Below are 14,409 nucleotides of genomic sequence, written 5' to 3' on the forward strand. Positions count from 1 at the left end.
AGTTAATGTTAAAATGTCTTTTCAAGTATTTTACAAGGACTTAAGTTGACATCAGACTGGCTTAAAAGGTCTCTATGTGGTGATAGTTAGTTTCCAGTTTATGTGTATTGGTATACCCAAGTTACACCTAGTTCACAAATAGTGGACAAAGTGGACTATCTAGCCAGGCACGCAAGAAATGTCAGCTTGGTATGCCAAACTGGAGAAGAGACCGACCGGGCAAGTCCAAGAAGTCCAAGTAAAGTAAACATATAGAGAGAGAAAACACTTTTGCCAACTTATGGTGAATTAGTGCATCTGATCTTTAATTGGCTCTGGGACAGAATCTGTATTAAGTCGCTTAATTGTGTGTCTTTTTGTCTCCGGCTCGGGTTTAAAAATTTACTTCAAGTTCTGTCTGATTATTATTTTTTGCTTAAACTGGGTTAACAGGTGAATGGAAACAAATGAAATACTTAATATACATATGTATATAAAAAATCAATTTCATGGGCCTACCAACACACACACACACACACAACAACAACAACAAAAAGTGTTTTTGTCATTTCCCCGTTCTGCTTTTTTTTTTTGTATTTTTATTTAATTTTCAACGAGCACGTTGCACCCGTTTTTGAAGAATGGCATTGAATAATTAATTAAGCGACAAAATCAAAATCCAAAAAAAAAAAAAAACGAAAATATAAATAACTGTTGCGAAAGGCAATTTGAGTCAAAGTAAAGGAAAGTGCAAGTGATGTCCAGTTGGAATTTTTTTTGTGTTAGTTCGTGCCTCGAATAAGTGAAGAAATCAATCAAAAATCAAAATCACACAGAAGCAGAAACCCAAATCAAAGACAGAAACACATTCAGTCAACATACAGGCGGATAGAAAGTTTATATAAAAAAAAAAAAAAACACTTAATGCATAACAATTAGGAAAGTAAATAATACAACAAACAAAAAATATCAGCAGATTCTTTGCCAACATTTTGAGGCTTACATAAGTTATAGACAATCAGCTGTAAACGATCTGAACGTTGAACGTCTGAACTTGGCCCACTCGCAAATTGACCCAAATTATTCTCTTTCAGTTCTTTCTCCTTCTCTCACTTTAAAAGGCACTTTGAAAACAACAACACCAAAAAAAAAAACCTAAATAATATGCAAGATGAAAAGCAAAAACGCCAACAACGAAATTTGGGTTAAAAGTCCTTTGATAAATTATTCATTCAGTTGAATGATTTGTTCAAATTTATTTATTTTTTGTTTCTGTCTTGGACTTGGTCTGTCGAAGTGAACCGCGCGCGCAAACGTTTGAAATTCAACTAAAGCCACTAGCCAGCAAGTCGGCCGATAAAAAGCAACTACAATAATGCAACGCCGATACGAGACAGAGGCAGAAGCTACCCGCCAGTCAGGTAGGCTGAAGTAAGCCGAAAAAAATACGAAAAAAAAAAAAACAAAACCTGTAATAAAACGTCAGTGTTTGCCTATTTGGTATTTGATTTCCTTTTTGCCAAAAAGAGATGCAACATTTGCAGCAGCTTTAAAGGAAGACTCACACACACACACACACACACACAAACATCAAGAAGCACAATATAACAAGATGCAACTTCCCTATGGCATTCCAGTGACTCATCGTGAGGGTTCTCCATGGGCTATTTGGGTCATCCCAAAGGCTAGAGAAGGAAAACAAATTTTGTTTGGTTTTCTCCTGCCAGACGAGTTCTGGTCTAGGCGGCGGCGGTGGCATCAATTAAACTTTCCATTGCGAAATGATGACTGGGGCAATGCTAATAGTGCGAGTGCGTATAGCACACCATCTAAAAACCAAGATCGTCCATGTACGATGCGGTTTTCCAATTCACTTGGCAATCTCCTAGCAGTTGGCTGGTTTTTTTGGTCAGGCCAATTTGCATGTAGAACATGTTTTGTTTTTTTTATTTTATTTTCCTTTTTCCTTTACTCTGACAGCTTCCGCTGTGTGGTTTGAAAGTGAGATTAAGATGCATTCGATTTAAATGAGTATGTGTTTGTGTTTTCTCATACATATATAGGTCAAGGTTTTCTTCTAAAAAAATTTCAACAATTTCCAATTAGCAAGGGAAATTGGTATTCGAAATATTTCAATGTTTTTTACACATAAATATTTATAACGTCATTTGGAAAAACTAATGGCGCCATCATTAGGGTACGTGGTGAAAATTTACCAAAAAGCTTTTTATTTCTACGTGCTGATGGGTATTAATTGTCAATGTGATTGAAATCCATTGACAAAAGAAATTTCACATGCACGCACCGTGGTAACGCTTTCCATTTGATAGTTTTCGCCATTGATATTGTGTAATGTCAGGCGGTGAAATAATGTCACATGAAGCCAGAGAAAAAAGTAGATATATGTGTTTCAATATAGTTAGGTATATTGGAAAAAGTTGTCAGGTTCATAGACTGCTTTTGAATCAATATTCAAATTGTGGCGGGCCAGCAGTGTTGTGAATCGTCCGCAAACCTATCGGTTAGTCAACGTTATCGGAGCAAGCCTCTCGGTAATCGAGGTGAGTAAGTATTATGCAGTGTGGAGAATATAACAGTGTGGCGAGTTTTGGTTCAGTTTTGTTTTGTTTTTGGTTTTTGGAGATAACGGACAATTAACCATACGCACACAGGTGCAAGCGGGACCTGCACACACCTGCTTGTACGGTGAAGATCACACAATAACACAACGAATAAAACAAATTAGTAATAAATAATAATAATAAACAAAGCCATCCATCCCATTCAGAAAATGACTGCCCGCAATCCACAGACCTTAATGGCTCTGCCTAATGAGGAGAATTTTGATTTTCTTTTCAAAATTGTCCTAATTGGCGACTGTGGCACGGGGAAAACTTGCATTGTAGAACGCTTCAAGACAGGCAATTTCGTTGAGCGTCACGGAAATACAATTGGAGTTGACTTCTCAATGAAGACCATTGCAGTTGAGGGAAAACAAGTAAAGGTAAGCCAAATACAGATAAACATTGTATTCATTGAATGATTCATTTTGGAATTTCATCTTTGTTTGCAGCTACAAATCTGGGATACAGCTGGTCAGGAGAGATTCCGTACTATTACACAGAGCTATTATCGCTCGGCCAATGGTGTCCTAATAGGTGAGTGTGACGGTGACGTCTAGCTTCCGGTATTTATCACCCCCCACACTCACAGACATTTGTCATAGTCGTGTTATCAGTTGAGCCCCCGCCTACCTGGCAGCTCCTTCTGATAATAGTGTTTATGAAGTGGCACTGATTTTAATGACACCTCCTCGACCATATCCTTTTTTTTAATGGCAATTGCCACGCAAATTCATTTACGCTACGTTTCGTTCTAATGCGATTCTCTCTTGCAGTTTATGATATTACAAAGCGATCTTCCTTTTCGAATCTCCAGAAATGGATTGAAGAGGTCCGTAGATATACAGCTTCCAATGTGCTAATCATATTGATTGGCAACAAATGTGATTTGGATGAGGAGCGCGAAGTGGATTTCGAGGAGGCCCGCCAAATGTGTCAATATATACCTGAAATATTATTTGTTATGGAAACATCGGCCAAGTCCAATATGAATGTGGAGGATGCATTTCGATGTTTGGCCACCGAATTGAAGGTAGAAATTATTTCAATATATTCTATTGATTTATTAATCAGTCTGCTTCTCTGTGTATTTATAGCGGCAACACGATGCCAATAATGTGGAAGAAGTAGATGATCACACAATAACGCTGGGCCAGAGTAAACCACTGAAAAGTTGCAGCAGTTCCTGTAACCTAACTTAAAGCATATATTTATTAATCTGTGTGTGTGTGACCACATAACTTTTATTTTTTATGTTATTTGTTTTATCCTCACACTATATTCATCTCTATATATCTTTTGTGATCAAAACTGTTTCGCGTGGCTATATATATACACCATATATATACATACATATATTTAGTAATCTACTTTAACCCAAATTGGATTAATTTGTTTATATATATATATACACTGAATATGTATTTATTTTTAACAAGCTAGAGTACAAACAAATCTCACACATCATCAATAATGATAATGACTTATGGTCAATTAAGAAAACGTCCAACAGATTTTCGAAATAAAATTTGTTTTTTTTTTTTTTATTTTATAAACAATTTCTTCTCATTTATTAGTTCTTGCTGTGTTGCTGGTTGTTTCATTGTTGCAGTTGTTGTTGTTGTTGTGGTTGTGGTTGTGTTTATCTCACATTCTCTTTTTAGTAAGTGGAAGTAGGTAATAATTGGCTTAAAATCTTAAACACGTAAATTTATTTATTATTCAATCATTTATATTAGATTTTAGTTAGTTTTGGGATTTGGAGAGGCCGGAAGTTTGGGTAGGGGGGAAGGGGGAGTAGAGAAGGAAGGTAGTTTAAAACTAAAGCACTTATTGAAATATTGGCTTGGCAACAACAATATAATAATGTCTTAAACAATTTTGGAAACTCTTAAAAATTGTGTTTTTTTTTTTCTTTTCTTTTTTTAAATATATATATTTATAAAAAAATTTATTTATTTTTCTAACTGGGCCCATCTCAATTCCAATTCATAACAATGACGAATCATGCAAAACATACGCACATATATATGTATATTATATATATATGTAGGTTGAAACAGAGAAATGGTAATTGAAAAACGGTTTTCTTGATTGACGTTTTGAAAATTTTGCACTCTTAAAAATTGGAATTGCGACCACAAGTTTGTATAATGGTTTTTTTTTTTTTTGTTTCGTTTGTTTTTATATCGTATGTATTGGTGTATATGTGTAAGTATTTAGTTATTAACTATCAACTAGGGCAGGGGCAGGAGCCTGTCATTTATTCTTAATGCGCTGAACAATCCACTCCAATCCTTGATACAGACCCTCGCCTGTGAGCGCACAGCACGCTTGGATGTGCCATTGATGCTTCTTTATGGAGGTTAAGTCCAATTGCCTAGATATTTCCGCCGCTGACATGGATCCTTTCAGATCCTGCTTATTGGCGTAGACCAAAAGGCTGGCTTTGCTCAGATCCTCATGCTGAAGCATCCGATATAGTTCATCTCGCGTCACAGCCAAACGTTCCCGATCCGTTGAATCGATAACCATAATGACCAGCTCTGTGTTTGTATAATAAGTGCTCCAGGCGGCCCGTAAACTCTGCTGGCCACCCAAATCCCATACAAGAAAGTGTATATTCCGCCAGACAACCTCCTCCACATTGGATCCAATGGTGGGGCTTGTGTGGACAACTTCGTTCATTAGGAATTGATAGAGAATTGTTGTCTTTCCTGCATTATCCAGACCGACCATCACAAGTTTGTGTTCCTCATTGCCGAACATCCGCCATAAACGGGAGAGTAAGAGGCCCATCTTGGATGTTGTTGTTGCTGTTGGTGTTCACAGGTTATCGCTATCTCCTTTATCTCCCCCCTCTCTGTCTGTCTCTGTCTCTTCGTCTCCTTCGCTTTTGGTGTGCCCGTGTATGTTTGTGTGTGATTGTGTGGGTTGTCGTCTTTGTTGTTGTTATTGTTGTTGGTGCTGTTGTGAAGCAAAGCGGAAGGCCAAAAGCTGTGAATTATATATGCGTTCGCATTGAAACTCTGCATATATTATAAGCTTCAATATGCAACAAAACGAACACACACACGCACATACGCACAGTAGACGACTTTCTTAATATTATTATGTTATTTTATGTGTTTTTTTGTCTATTTCGTTGGTTTGCAGTTCAAAGTGGTGGCTTAAGGAAACTGTGATGTACTTTTGCGTCGTTGTAGATGACAATACCCGTATTTTAATTTTAATTCGTTTTATGTTTTGTTTTTTTTTTTTTGTGTTTTGTTAATTAAATTAACAACAGTATTAGTTATAAAAGTAAACAGTAAAAGTGATTAATTAACAGCACACTAGGGTTGTCGCCTCGCTTTTCCAGTGCTGGGTAATGATGGCAGTGTTGCCAACATTGACTGAGCAAAAGATAGTTCATGGCGCCAACTTGAACAATACATTTGTATTTCTTTAAATGTTTGTTGTTGGAAAAAAAAACAATTTATGTAAAAAGTTTGCTCTACAATAAGGTAAATTATACCTCTTGTTTCACATATTTTATTTCCACCATAATTAGTGCTGAGAAATACTGCACTAAACAGTGCTGGTGCCTATCATGCACATTAGTGTTGCTCAATGCCACCACATTTGCCAATGTCAGCTGTTACTGCACCAAAATTTAATTAGCAACGTAAACAATAAAAAAAAAGAAAAATGAAATTAATTGCATACATACTGCTATTACCGTTGGCTTTCTACTCTACACATGCCCACTCGCCGTCCGCCTCGAACCCCAACAACACACCAATTAGCGAATGTGCCGGTCGCAGTGTATCTCAGGTGAGGCGGGGAGCCCTCGAGTTTGAACTCTCGTTGCTGTTTTACTACGTGTCGTGGTCAAGCGAGGCAAGATTAGCTCGATTGGTGTATAATGCTGTGGCAAATTACTACCATGATTACGCCTACTTTGGTGCAGTAGACTGCTGGCACTTGCAATGCAATTGCAGCCGGACATTCGGACCCATTCCAGCTGGAGCCGGTGGCTATCCAAACAAATATCCGACGCTAATTGTTCGCTACGGTCGAAACCTGATGATTGATTACCAAGGAGCTTGGCATTTCGATGATTTGTCACGATTTATGAACAATTTGATTCAACCCTTAGACCGAATCCATTCGAGCGGGGAGCTGACCGAGCTAAGAAAGATAGCAGATGCGGTTGTCCTGGCGTTAGTAAGCTCAGCGTATGACCAAGCCTACAGACGGTTTCGATCAGCGGCGATTCGTTGGTTGGAACTTGATCCGGAGAGAAATATACGGTTTACAGTGACATTCGGCAAGAGTGCCAGGCAAATGCTGAAGGAGCAAAATTCACCGTTACCCCAACTGGTGCTGATCGACAGTCGGAATGGTGTGCATTTCTACAATACGACAACAAACGATTGGACATCCATGGACATATTGAGATGGGTGAGAAGTTCATTAAAGAGTTTCTCTTTAATCTCGAATGGCTATGGCAACCCAATGACAATAGCAGCGAAGGCCCGACATATGCCGGTGCTGGCCATGGGCATTAAGATGCATCACCAGCAGCAGCAGAGTGCTATGCCTCTGGTGATGGGTGAGGAGCAGGCTATCGTGCAGAAGAAGCAGCAAGAAGAGTGCGATCGACTTTGGAGCGAAGACGATGAAACGAGGGAGTATGTCAAAGAAGAGCAGGCAATCGCGCCACTACTTTGGCCATCAATTCCCTGGCAACTTAATGGTACAACTTTTGCCAATTATTACGACATCAATAGATATCTCGATCGTCTTTGGCTTCATTATAGTCATCAAAATGTTGCACCAAAAGCCACTCAACCAGTTCATTTGTTGGCTCTGCATGCTCGCAATCGATGCCTTGCTCATACCCAACATGGCACGCCCTCGCTAAAGATTAGCATAGCCAAAATGGTGACCAAATATGGCCATCTAATTTGGCAAAATTCCGCCGAAAATCCACCACAGAATCGCTCATTGGGCGTGGTGCTGTTCGATTCCATCAAATATAAGGATTATCTGCAGCAATTGGGTATAATTCAAAATCATCAAAGCCCCCACGCCTTGGTGCAAGTCTTTATCCTGGATCTGACTGAAGAGGCTCTGTATGTGATGCCTCAGCATCACCATCAAGCCTTCTCCTATGTGGCACTGAAGGATTTTATACGACAGTTCTATGCAAGAACTTTGCCTAGAATACATAAAAACGCACTGCTTCCGCCCAATTCACTGTTCGTCTCCAATTACAATCGACAGCTATTGCTCCAAGCTTTGCAGCGTCCAAATGCCACGCAAGTTGTGTTCATGCAACGTCCCGATTGTGGATTATCGGCAGTCCTATCGCAGGCCTTTCTCCAAGTTTCGGCTTTGCTGAAGAGTCCGGATCTACATTTCATCCGCTTTGATAGCCAGGCGAATGATTTACCCTGGGAACTATCTATGCCGCAAACTCCTGCTCTCATTGTTTTTCCCCAATCCAATCCAGCCGAATCTGTGGTATTTCCCACAGATGTTCGAGTGGATGTGCAGAACGTATTTGCCTTCATACTGGCTCAATTGGAGCCAGAGCAACAGTTACGCATGGTCCTATCTAGTTGTCGAAGAAGATTGCGTCATGTACGCAGTTGTCTGGATTTTGCTCGTTCCTTGGTATTCCAGCATGTTAGTCAGTATTTGAAATACTGGGAGATCTATGAAAAGGAGCGCGATCTAATCTTATCCCACCTCAAGGAATTTAATGAACTGCATATAGCCATCGAAAGTAGTATTAGATTATAACTTAAACAAATGAATCCTCGATAGATGAAAGACATTTAGATATAAGATTAGAGTTTAAGAACCAGTGAACCAACCACTTGACTGTACTCAATAAGCCAAAAGTTGTTTCCATTTCTGTTTTTAATTTAAATTAAATTAAATTGAATTTATGAAATTTACACTTTACAGCGGAGGTGTTTTTGTTGTTCTCTTTCAAAAATTTAAAACCAGGCGCTATCCAAGCGTTTACCAACACCTTACAGTCAACTTAACCCATAAGGTTTTGCATCCAGTTTGTTCCACCCATCAAAGGGTTAAGTAAAACGGCTTTTCGAATGTTACTAAACACTACAGAAACAAGATTGCAGAAGATGTCGCGCAATTCGGACAAATTAAATATTATTGATCACAGCACATATGATAATCTGCATAAGGATATAGACTCAGCCCCAACTAAAATGTTGCGCAGCTACAAATACAAAAATAAGCATAAATACGCAGATACACTCTTTGATTTTATATGCCGTATGCCATGTCGGAAACCAAAAAAACAAGGACAGATCAAAAAGGAACAGCAACTCCTACACCAAAGAAAGAAGAGTCCAAATTTTAGTATAATTAAGACAATTGTAAACAAACGCAAAGTCAAATGCCACCGCAATCTGGTTACCAAAGAGAAAATAACCAGATTAAAGCGTAGCATTCGAAGTTATCGCAATTTAAAGCAGGCAGCGGCACACAATGAGGCAACCACGGAGCAACCCGAGACTAATAACCACCTCTTACACCTTTCTGGAGCAGAAAGAATAGATTTACCGCACCAGGAGAAGGATCAGTCTATGGCTGAAACTTCATCTAGTCAGCTAGAGTTGGAGGCGCGTTTACAAGGGTTATCCATAAACGAGGCAAACAAGGGGCATTCCATACATTCTCGACGCTTTAGAAGGTCACCATTCCATTAGGGGAATACCATTTTTCTTTCTTTATTAAATACACATTTTCACCATTTATTTTCCAGCTACTGCGATAATTGTACTAGCGCTCAATTGAAAAAAATAACCACCCAATTGTTAAAGGATTTGGATCGCTTTCAGAAGCGAGCCTATGCAGCTAATGAGATCAAGGCTCGTGCTCATCCGCGCTTGGTATTGGGTTTCCGTGAGGCTATTTCACATTTAAATATAAAAAACAAAGTAAAACTGCTTATTCTAGCTACAGACTGCGAATCAAATCCCGGCGAACGTAAGTGGTTATAGATATTTAAGTATGTACATATGTAATGTCATTGATGCTTTTTTGTTGCCAGATGGCCTAGATGAAACGATTAACAAGATAAAGTTTTCCTGCCAACAACATAATGTGCCATATTGCTTCTCCCTAATGCGTCGGGAGTTGGCCTACACCTTTAAGAAGCGAGCTCAAATCTCCTGTGTGGCCATCTTGGACTACGATGGAGCACAGGACACATACAAAGACTTGTTATTAGAATTAGACGAAGCTAGAAAGGATTACAAACGTTTAACTGCATTGTGAAAAACAATTTATTCAGTTTGGTTAATTCAAAGAGAGAAATGTGTGTGGTGCCGAGAGGTGCTTTAAAAAATACTACAAAAAAAGAAAGACAAAAAAAAAAAAAAACATTTCAATCAATCGGAGTCATCATGGTGGTCGTCATCAAGTCGTATAGAATGGTAGTGGTAGAACTTTCATTGCCCATCTCGGTAGCTGCTCCCATAAGTCCAGCTGTATCGTTAAAGGAATTGAAGGTTTGTATGGCGTCTTTGGCCTGCTGGGCAGCCAAATTGAATTGAATCAAAATGATCAAATAACTCGTGATGCCACCACTAACACCATACAGCGTCTCCATATCTAGAGTAAAGAAGCCACAAGCAGAGAAATCCACCGAGTGGTTGAGTAATTTCAATGACAAATGATTGACAATCTCGTACAGAAGATTATCATCGGCCACAACTCCGCATTTGTGCAGACTTATGCCCGTACGCTTTGAGGCCAGCGAAGTTTTCCAACTCAAATAGATGAGATAGATGCACTTGCCGGATGTATAGCTCAATGCGATCACCGTGATAATGGGATTCTTGGCCGAACGGAATAGAGAGGGTATCGATTGAGCCTGCGTGGCGCAATACAGAAAGTACAATTGTGCCGTAAATATGAGAAAACCGTAGGCCATTAAAGATAAAATCGGATAACTCCATAGCTCATTCATTGCCTTGCCAATCTCACAGACCTCATCATGCACTTGGCATAGATTATTCAGTTTCTCCTCCACCTTGGTGGCATTGCTAAGCTCACTCTCATGGGCCATATTAACGGTCATAGGATTCATTTGAGACTTTTGGCCAGTTTGAACCGATTCGCCGAAAGAGTTCATCGAATGGGCAACTGTAAAAGTAGAGCAAGTAGTTAAATCATCTCGATTGATTTAGCTAACCAACCTGGAGCCACTTTGTTGCGGCCAGAACCCTTCAATGAGCCCATATCCAAGCCACCAAGTTCCTTGTATAAATACTCCAAATTACTATCATATTGCGGCGGAGGCTGTGAGCTATCCAAACTATGACTATCATCCATATACGGATCACCGCCCGATAACCATGCCTTAAACTTCTCATGCGTTGCCACCAGTTCTTCCAGCGTCGTATTAATGGCCTCGAAACGTTCCTTTAATGCATATAGCGAGACGGCAAACCATATTTTATCTAGGGTATTGATAAAAGTGGGCACTGCCGATACCACCCAAAGCACGGACATCCACTGAGTGTAATCTACTAGCTTAATATAGGTGGCTATCAGTATTGAGATCTCAAAGAAGAAGGTCATTATAAGCATTATCTTAATCCTGCCCGATATATGACTATTATCGACCACACATTGCTCTCTATAGAGACGTTCATCTACCGCAAGTATACGGTCATAGAGATCACCAATTTGTCCTTGATTACGCAGAGCGGTCAGTTGATCCGTAGCCATCATTATGAGACCAATATAGGTCAGGAATAAACCAATCACAAAGGTCAAAGTGCCTAAAAAAAAGGACAAGTAGTTGAGTTAATCTAAAATCGATATACTGTCTCTCTCTCTCTCTCTTTCCCGCTTTAAAACGACTTACTAATCAAATGAAATGGAAAATTAAAATATTGAGCGAATTCTTTTAAAGAAAACTGATTAGATTAAACTAACTGAAACTAACAATAAGATAGCGATTCCTCTACTCACTCTGCGATGCCTTTAGTGTCCGATCCTCTTCACCGAATGAGTAAATCAACAGATTATACAATATTATATAGATAATCAATGTGAACACCATATAGAATACACCGTTACGCGATTTCTCGAGAACATTTTTCGAACGAAACTTTTGCAAATCTTGCGGCAATATACCAACCAATTTGGATACAAAGAATAATTGTTGAAATTGCTGTAGCAACGGATGAACCATCCGGGTGGTGGTCGTGTTGGTGGATTCCGCCTGCACCGTCGACGGCATGTTGTCGCTTGCTGACCTCTACAACATTAAATGCTGGCCAATACGTTTAGGCCGTGGTCTAATAACAACCCTAACCTTTGGTCAGCTTTTGCTGCTGCTGCACTTAGCCTAATTAAAATGACACGGGGAGCAACAACGAAGATATAATCAACTCAACTCAATCAATTTATTACTTTTTTTTTTTGCTTTATACAACATCATAGTGTGTAGTATGTTCTTCAATTTTGTTTGGATATAAACAGTTGAGGGATTGTGGGAGGGCCGCCCCATTTTTCCCCCGGTTTTCTCCATAAGTATTCAATAGAGTATGATGGTAGGGGGGGCGGGGCGCTCACTCATTAAATATATATATGTATATATATGTATATATGGTGTAACTTGAATGTATATGCAATTTAAAGCCAAAATATACACGGCTCTAGTTTAAAAATTTTGGAGAAGTGTAATTTGCAAAAACAATAATTCTCTCTTTTGTTTGTTTTTGTTCACTCTTCTTGGCCATAAGACCGGGTTTGCTTCTATGGCCAATTTGATGATGGAGCGTTGTTGTTGGTGGTGGTGATGGTTGGGTAGTAGAGATGTTGATACTATGGCCTTAGTTCCTCTTGCCACGTTCTTTTTGTTTTCGCTCCTCCTGTTAACATTATGCGGGCCGGGGCATGGGGGTAAAAGGGCGGTAAAATAAGATTTATAGGATATTCATGGACAATTCCAAGGTCTAATAAATAGTCTATATCACAAAATGTTGCTAGAAAACTTTGCAAAATATTTTGAAAGCGAAATAAATATACTTTTTGAATTAGTAATTATTTCTAGCTGATTTTTTGTGTAAGCATATTTATTGCCTTGGGATAAGGGAAAGATTTTAAGATCGGTTTATATACCGTTTGATTTCATAAAAGAAGGAAGATTTGTTTGAATTTTGCGTCTATCAAAACTTTTGCAAAGTGTTTCCAATGGCAAATGATGATAATTTGATTTTTGGATTTGCATTGTCAACAAGATGGTTTAAACCATAAAGTTTTTGAGCTGTGGGTGAGTGAGTGACTGACATGAATGAATAATATATATAAGTCATACCTTCTGAGTCAGGATAATCAGCAAACGGCGGAACATGCTCAACACATCAAAGAACAGATCCAGGGCATGTTGGACAACATCCCGATTGCCATTGCGGCACTTCTCCACAATATTCTGGGTATCATAGACAATAAAAGCGGCCATTACGAATACCCCTACATAAAGTTGAGTCTACAACAAAAGATAACGATTATTTAATGAAAGAAAGACGAGAGTGACTACAAACACTTACAACTTGAACGAAATATGATTTAAAGATCATATTGAAGAGACTCAAAAGGGCCATGGTATTGATAACGCTCACCAGCATACCACCGAGATATAAATACTTGCCCTGCTCAGCCAATAGAGCGGCCAGTGATAGGGATACAAATGTGACAAAGGTGCCGGTGAGGGCGGTTAGAATAATGGCCGAATTAATGCTAGCAATATAGCCCAATAGTGGACCCAATGTCTGGCCAGAGCAAAATCCAAATGCATATAGCATACTGAGGCGTGTGTAATAGTTTTTGCCATCGTCCTTATAGAAATGGAGACCCAAGACTAGGACCAATGTGGCAATAGCTGCCAATATGCCAAGATCTAGATAATCCCGCATCTGGCATGCGGCTCCGATTGCTGTGGCCGCCGAAGTGCTGCCCAAGACCATATACACCTTAGATAGATGCTGGCGTACATATGGCTCACTAAAAAGAAGAAAGGGGAATTTGAAATAATCAGTGATGATGAAATGGGGCGGGTGGATGGGGCAACGCAGGCAGGGCGGTGGCATTAGTTCAAGGACTATTGATTTTAATGTGCGGCCAACTGTTGATGTGGTCCCCAAAAAACATAAGTGTGGCCCTCCTCGGCACATGTTATTCTGTAATTTCACGGTGTATTATTGAAATTAGCGAAGAAATATGAATTTGACCTTTCATACGGTCAGGCGAACAAAGCGAATAAGTATAAGTTAATAAAAATATGGCAAATGTACATATATTAGTGCGGACCCCCTCTGCAAATAGAATGTGGGCTACGCTCATGAGCTCGATACCAAAACAACACCACGTCAGTGACGAGACGGACACTTGCACCTGAGTCCCAGAGTGCAAAACTTTTCTGGAATGCATCTGGAATGTTCTCGCATCGAATGATAATTTGATTTCTCTTTTACTTACTATCTATCGCTGAGTCCATTCACAAAGCGTTGGAAACGCTCGTTTATATTTATGCCCTGTGTCTCTGCCATTTTTCCGTGTCCTTCCAATATAAATTTTCCTTCTTGGTTTTTTTTTTTTTTTTGTATTATTTTTGTGTTAAAACAAAAATTGAATCAAACGGAGGAGTGAACGGAACGAGAGAGAACTGTTTACAATTTGATTATGATTTGATATATTACGTCTTTGGTAACGACTACTCGGATCGTTGTCGTTTGTTTTGTTTGTGCTTTTAGATAATAAATAGTCA

The 14,409-nt window shown here is 39.2% G+C and overlaps 6 protein-coding genes across 10 annotated transcripts; 3 read left to right on the forward strand and 3 right to left on the reverse strand.

Moving 5' to 3' along the window:
- Positions 1 to 2,410: 2,410 nt before the first annotated feature.
- Positions 2,411 to 3,982, forward strand: Rab19 (RAS oncogene family member Rab19). Of its 4 annotated transcripts, none has more exons than XM_068292308.1 (5): positions 2,411 to 2,540; positions 2,768 to 2,983; positions 3,053 to 3,137; positions 3,377 to 3,633; positions 3,698 to 3,982. In XM_068292308.1, the coding sequence occupies exons 2-5, from the start codon at positions 2,771 to 2,773 to the stop codon at positions 3,800 to 3,802; spliced, it is 660 nt and encodes a 219-aa protein (XP_068148409.1). In that variant the 5' UTR covers positions 2,411 to 2,540; positions 2,768 to 2,770; the 3' UTR covers positions 3,803 to 3,982. The 4 variants fall into 4 exon arrangements, with proteins under 4 accessions (XP_068148409.1, XP_068148406.1, XP_068148405.1 ...); XM_068292305.1 differs by lacking the exon at positions 2,411 to 2,540 and adding an exon at positions 2,565 to 2,680; XM_068292304.1 differs by lacking the exon at positions 2,411 to 2,540 and adding an exon at positions 2,567 to 2,685.
- Positions 3,983 to 4,284: 302 nt separating this feature from the next.
- On the reverse strand, positions 4,285 to 5,968 carry Arl5 (ADP-ribosylation factor-like 5). The gene has a single exon (XM_068292309.1). The coding sequence runs from the start codon at positions 5,397 to 5,399 to the stop codon at positions 4,860 to 4,862; it is 540 nt and encodes a 179-aa protein (XP_068148410.1). The 5' UTR covers positions 5,400 to 5,968; the 3' UTR covers positions 4,285 to 4,859.
- Positions 5,969 to 6,219: 251 nt separating this feature from the next.
- Positions 6,220 to 8,565, forward strand: LOC137578924 (thioredoxin domain-containing protein 11). The gene has a single exon (XM_068292541.1). The coding sequence runs from the start codon at positions 6,291 to 6,293 to the stop codon at positions 8,391 to 8,393; it is 2,103 nt and encodes a 700-aa protein (XP_068148642.1). The 5' UTR covers positions 6,220 to 6,290; the 3' UTR covers positions 8,394 to 8,565.
- A 154-nt stretch (positions 8,566 to 8,719) lies between these two features.
- On the forward strand, positions 8,720 to 9,994 carry Sbp2 (SECIS-binding protein 2). The gene is made up of 3 exons (XM_068292662.1): positions 8,720 to 9,318; positions 9,391 to 9,614; positions 9,679 to 9,994. Exons 1-3 carry the CDS (start codon positions 8,744 to 8,746, stop codon positions 9,903 to 9,905), a joined length of 1,026 nt encoding a protein of 341 aa, XP_068148763.1. The 5' UTR covers positions 8,720 to 8,743; the 3' UTR covers positions 9,906 to 9,994.
- On the reverse strand, positions 9,896 to 11,880 carry Gr66a (Gustatory receptor 66a). The gene is made up of 3 exons (XM_068292661.1): positions 11,610 to 11,880; positions 10,829 to 11,416; positions 9,896 to 10,775 (listed from the first exon to the last, which is right to left on the reverse strand). Exons 1-3 carry the CDS (start codon positions 11,878 to 11,880, stop codon positions 10,015 to 10,017), a joined length of 1,620 nt encoding a protein of 539 aa, XP_068148762.1. The 3' UTR covers positions 9,896 to 10,014.
- Positions 11,881 to 12,024: 144 nt separating this feature from the next.
- On the reverse strand, positions 12,025 to 14,408 carry BI-1 (Bax Inhibitor-1). Of its 2 annotated transcripts, XR_011032777.1 has the most exons (5): positions 14,121 to 14,408; positions 13,193 to 13,646; positions 12,961 to 13,131; positions 12,765 to 12,909; positions 12,025 to 12,514 (listed from the first exon to the last, which is right to left on the reverse strand). XR_011032777.1 is itself a non-coding variant. In XM_068292663.1 (4 exons), exons 1-4 carry the CDS (start codon positions 14,189 to 14,191, stop codon positions 12,476 to 12,478), a joined length of 735 nt encoding a protein of 244 aa, XP_068148764.1. In that variant the 5' UTR covers positions 14,192 to 14,406; the 3' UTR covers positions 12,025 to 12,475. The 2 variants fall into 2 exon arrangements, 1 of the variants encoding a protein (XP_068148764.1); XM_068292663.1 differs by lacking the exon at positions 12,765 to 12,909 and having other exon boundaries at positions 14,121 to 14,406.
- Position 14,409: the final 1 nt, after the last annotated feature.

Source organism: Drosophila tropicalis, unplaced genomic scaffold (genome assembly GCF_018151085.1).
Source record: "Drosophila tropicalis isolate 14030-0801.00 unplaced genomic scaffold, ASM1815108v1 contig_694, whole genome shotgun sequence".
Lineage (NCBI taxonomy): Eukaryota > Metazoa > Arthropoda > Insecta > Diptera > Drosophilidae > Drosophila > Drosophila tropicalis.

What these genes read in the sequence shown, in the direction of transcription:
- LOC137578924 (XM_068292541.1), top strand. Translation starts at nt 6,291, where the DNA reads ATGAAATTAATTGCATACATACTGCTATTACCGTTGGCTTTCTACTCT.
- Rab19 (XM_068292308.1), top strand. Translation starts at nt 2,771, where the DNA reads ATGACTGCCCGCAATCCACAGACCTTAATGGCTCTGCCTAATGAGGAG. An exon ending in GGCCAATGGTGTCCTAATAG is followed by an intron (nt 3,138 to 3,376) that starts GTGAGTGTGACG and finishes TCTCTCTTGCAG; the next exon opens with TTTATGATATTACAAAGCGA. An exon ending in GTTTGGCCACCGAATTGAAG is followed by an intron (nt 3,634 to 3,697) that starts GTAGAAATTATT and finishes GTGTATTTATAG; the next exon opens with CGGCAACACGATGCCAATAA.
- Arl5 (XM_068292309.1), bottom strand. Translation starts at nt 5,399, where the DNA reads ATGGGCCTCTTACTCTCCCGTTTATGGCGGATGTTCGGCAATGAGGAA.
- Gr66a (XM_068292661.1), bottom strand. Translation starts at nt 11,880, where the DNA reads ATGCCGTCGACGGTGCAGGCGGAATCCACCAACACGACCACCACCCGG. An exon ending in GACACTAAAGGCATCGCAGA is followed by an intron (nt 11,417 to 11,609) that starts GTGAGTAGAGGA and finishes CCTTTTTTTTAG; the next exon opens with GCACTTTGACCTTTGTGATT. An exon ending in CCGCAACAAAGTGGCTCCAG is followed by an intron (nt 10,776 to 10,828) that starts GTTGGTTAGCTA and finishes CTACTTTTACAG; the next exon opens with TTGCCCATTCGATGAACTCT.
- BI-1 (XM_068292663.1), bottom strand. Translation starts at nt 14,191, where the DNA reads ATGGCAGAGACACAGGGCATAAATATAAACGAGCGTTTCCAACGCTTT. An exon ending in AATCATATTTCGTTCAAGTT is followed by an intron (nt 13,132 to 13,192) that starts GTAAGTGTTTGT and finishes CTTTTGTTGTAG; the next exon opens with ACTCAACTTTATGTAGGGGT. An exon ending in TGATTATCCTGACTCAGAAG is followed by an intron (nt 12,515 to 12,960) that starts GTATGACTTATA and finishes TAATGTTAACAG; the next exon opens with GAGGAGCGAAAACAAAAAGA.
- Sbp2 (XM_068292662.1), top strand. Translation starts at nt 8,744, where the DNA reads ATGTCGCGCAATTCGGACAAATTAAATATTATTGATCACAGCACATAT. An exon ending in CATTCTCGACGCTTTAGAAG is followed by an intron (nt 9,319 to 9,390) that starts GTCACCATTCCA and finishes TTTATTTTCCAG; the next exon opens with CTACTGCGATAATTGTACTA. An exon ending in CGAATCAAATCCCGGCGAAC is followed by an intron (nt 9,615 to 9,678) that starts GTAAGTGGTTAT and finishes TTTTGTTGCCAG; the next exon opens with ATGGCCTAGATGAAACGATT.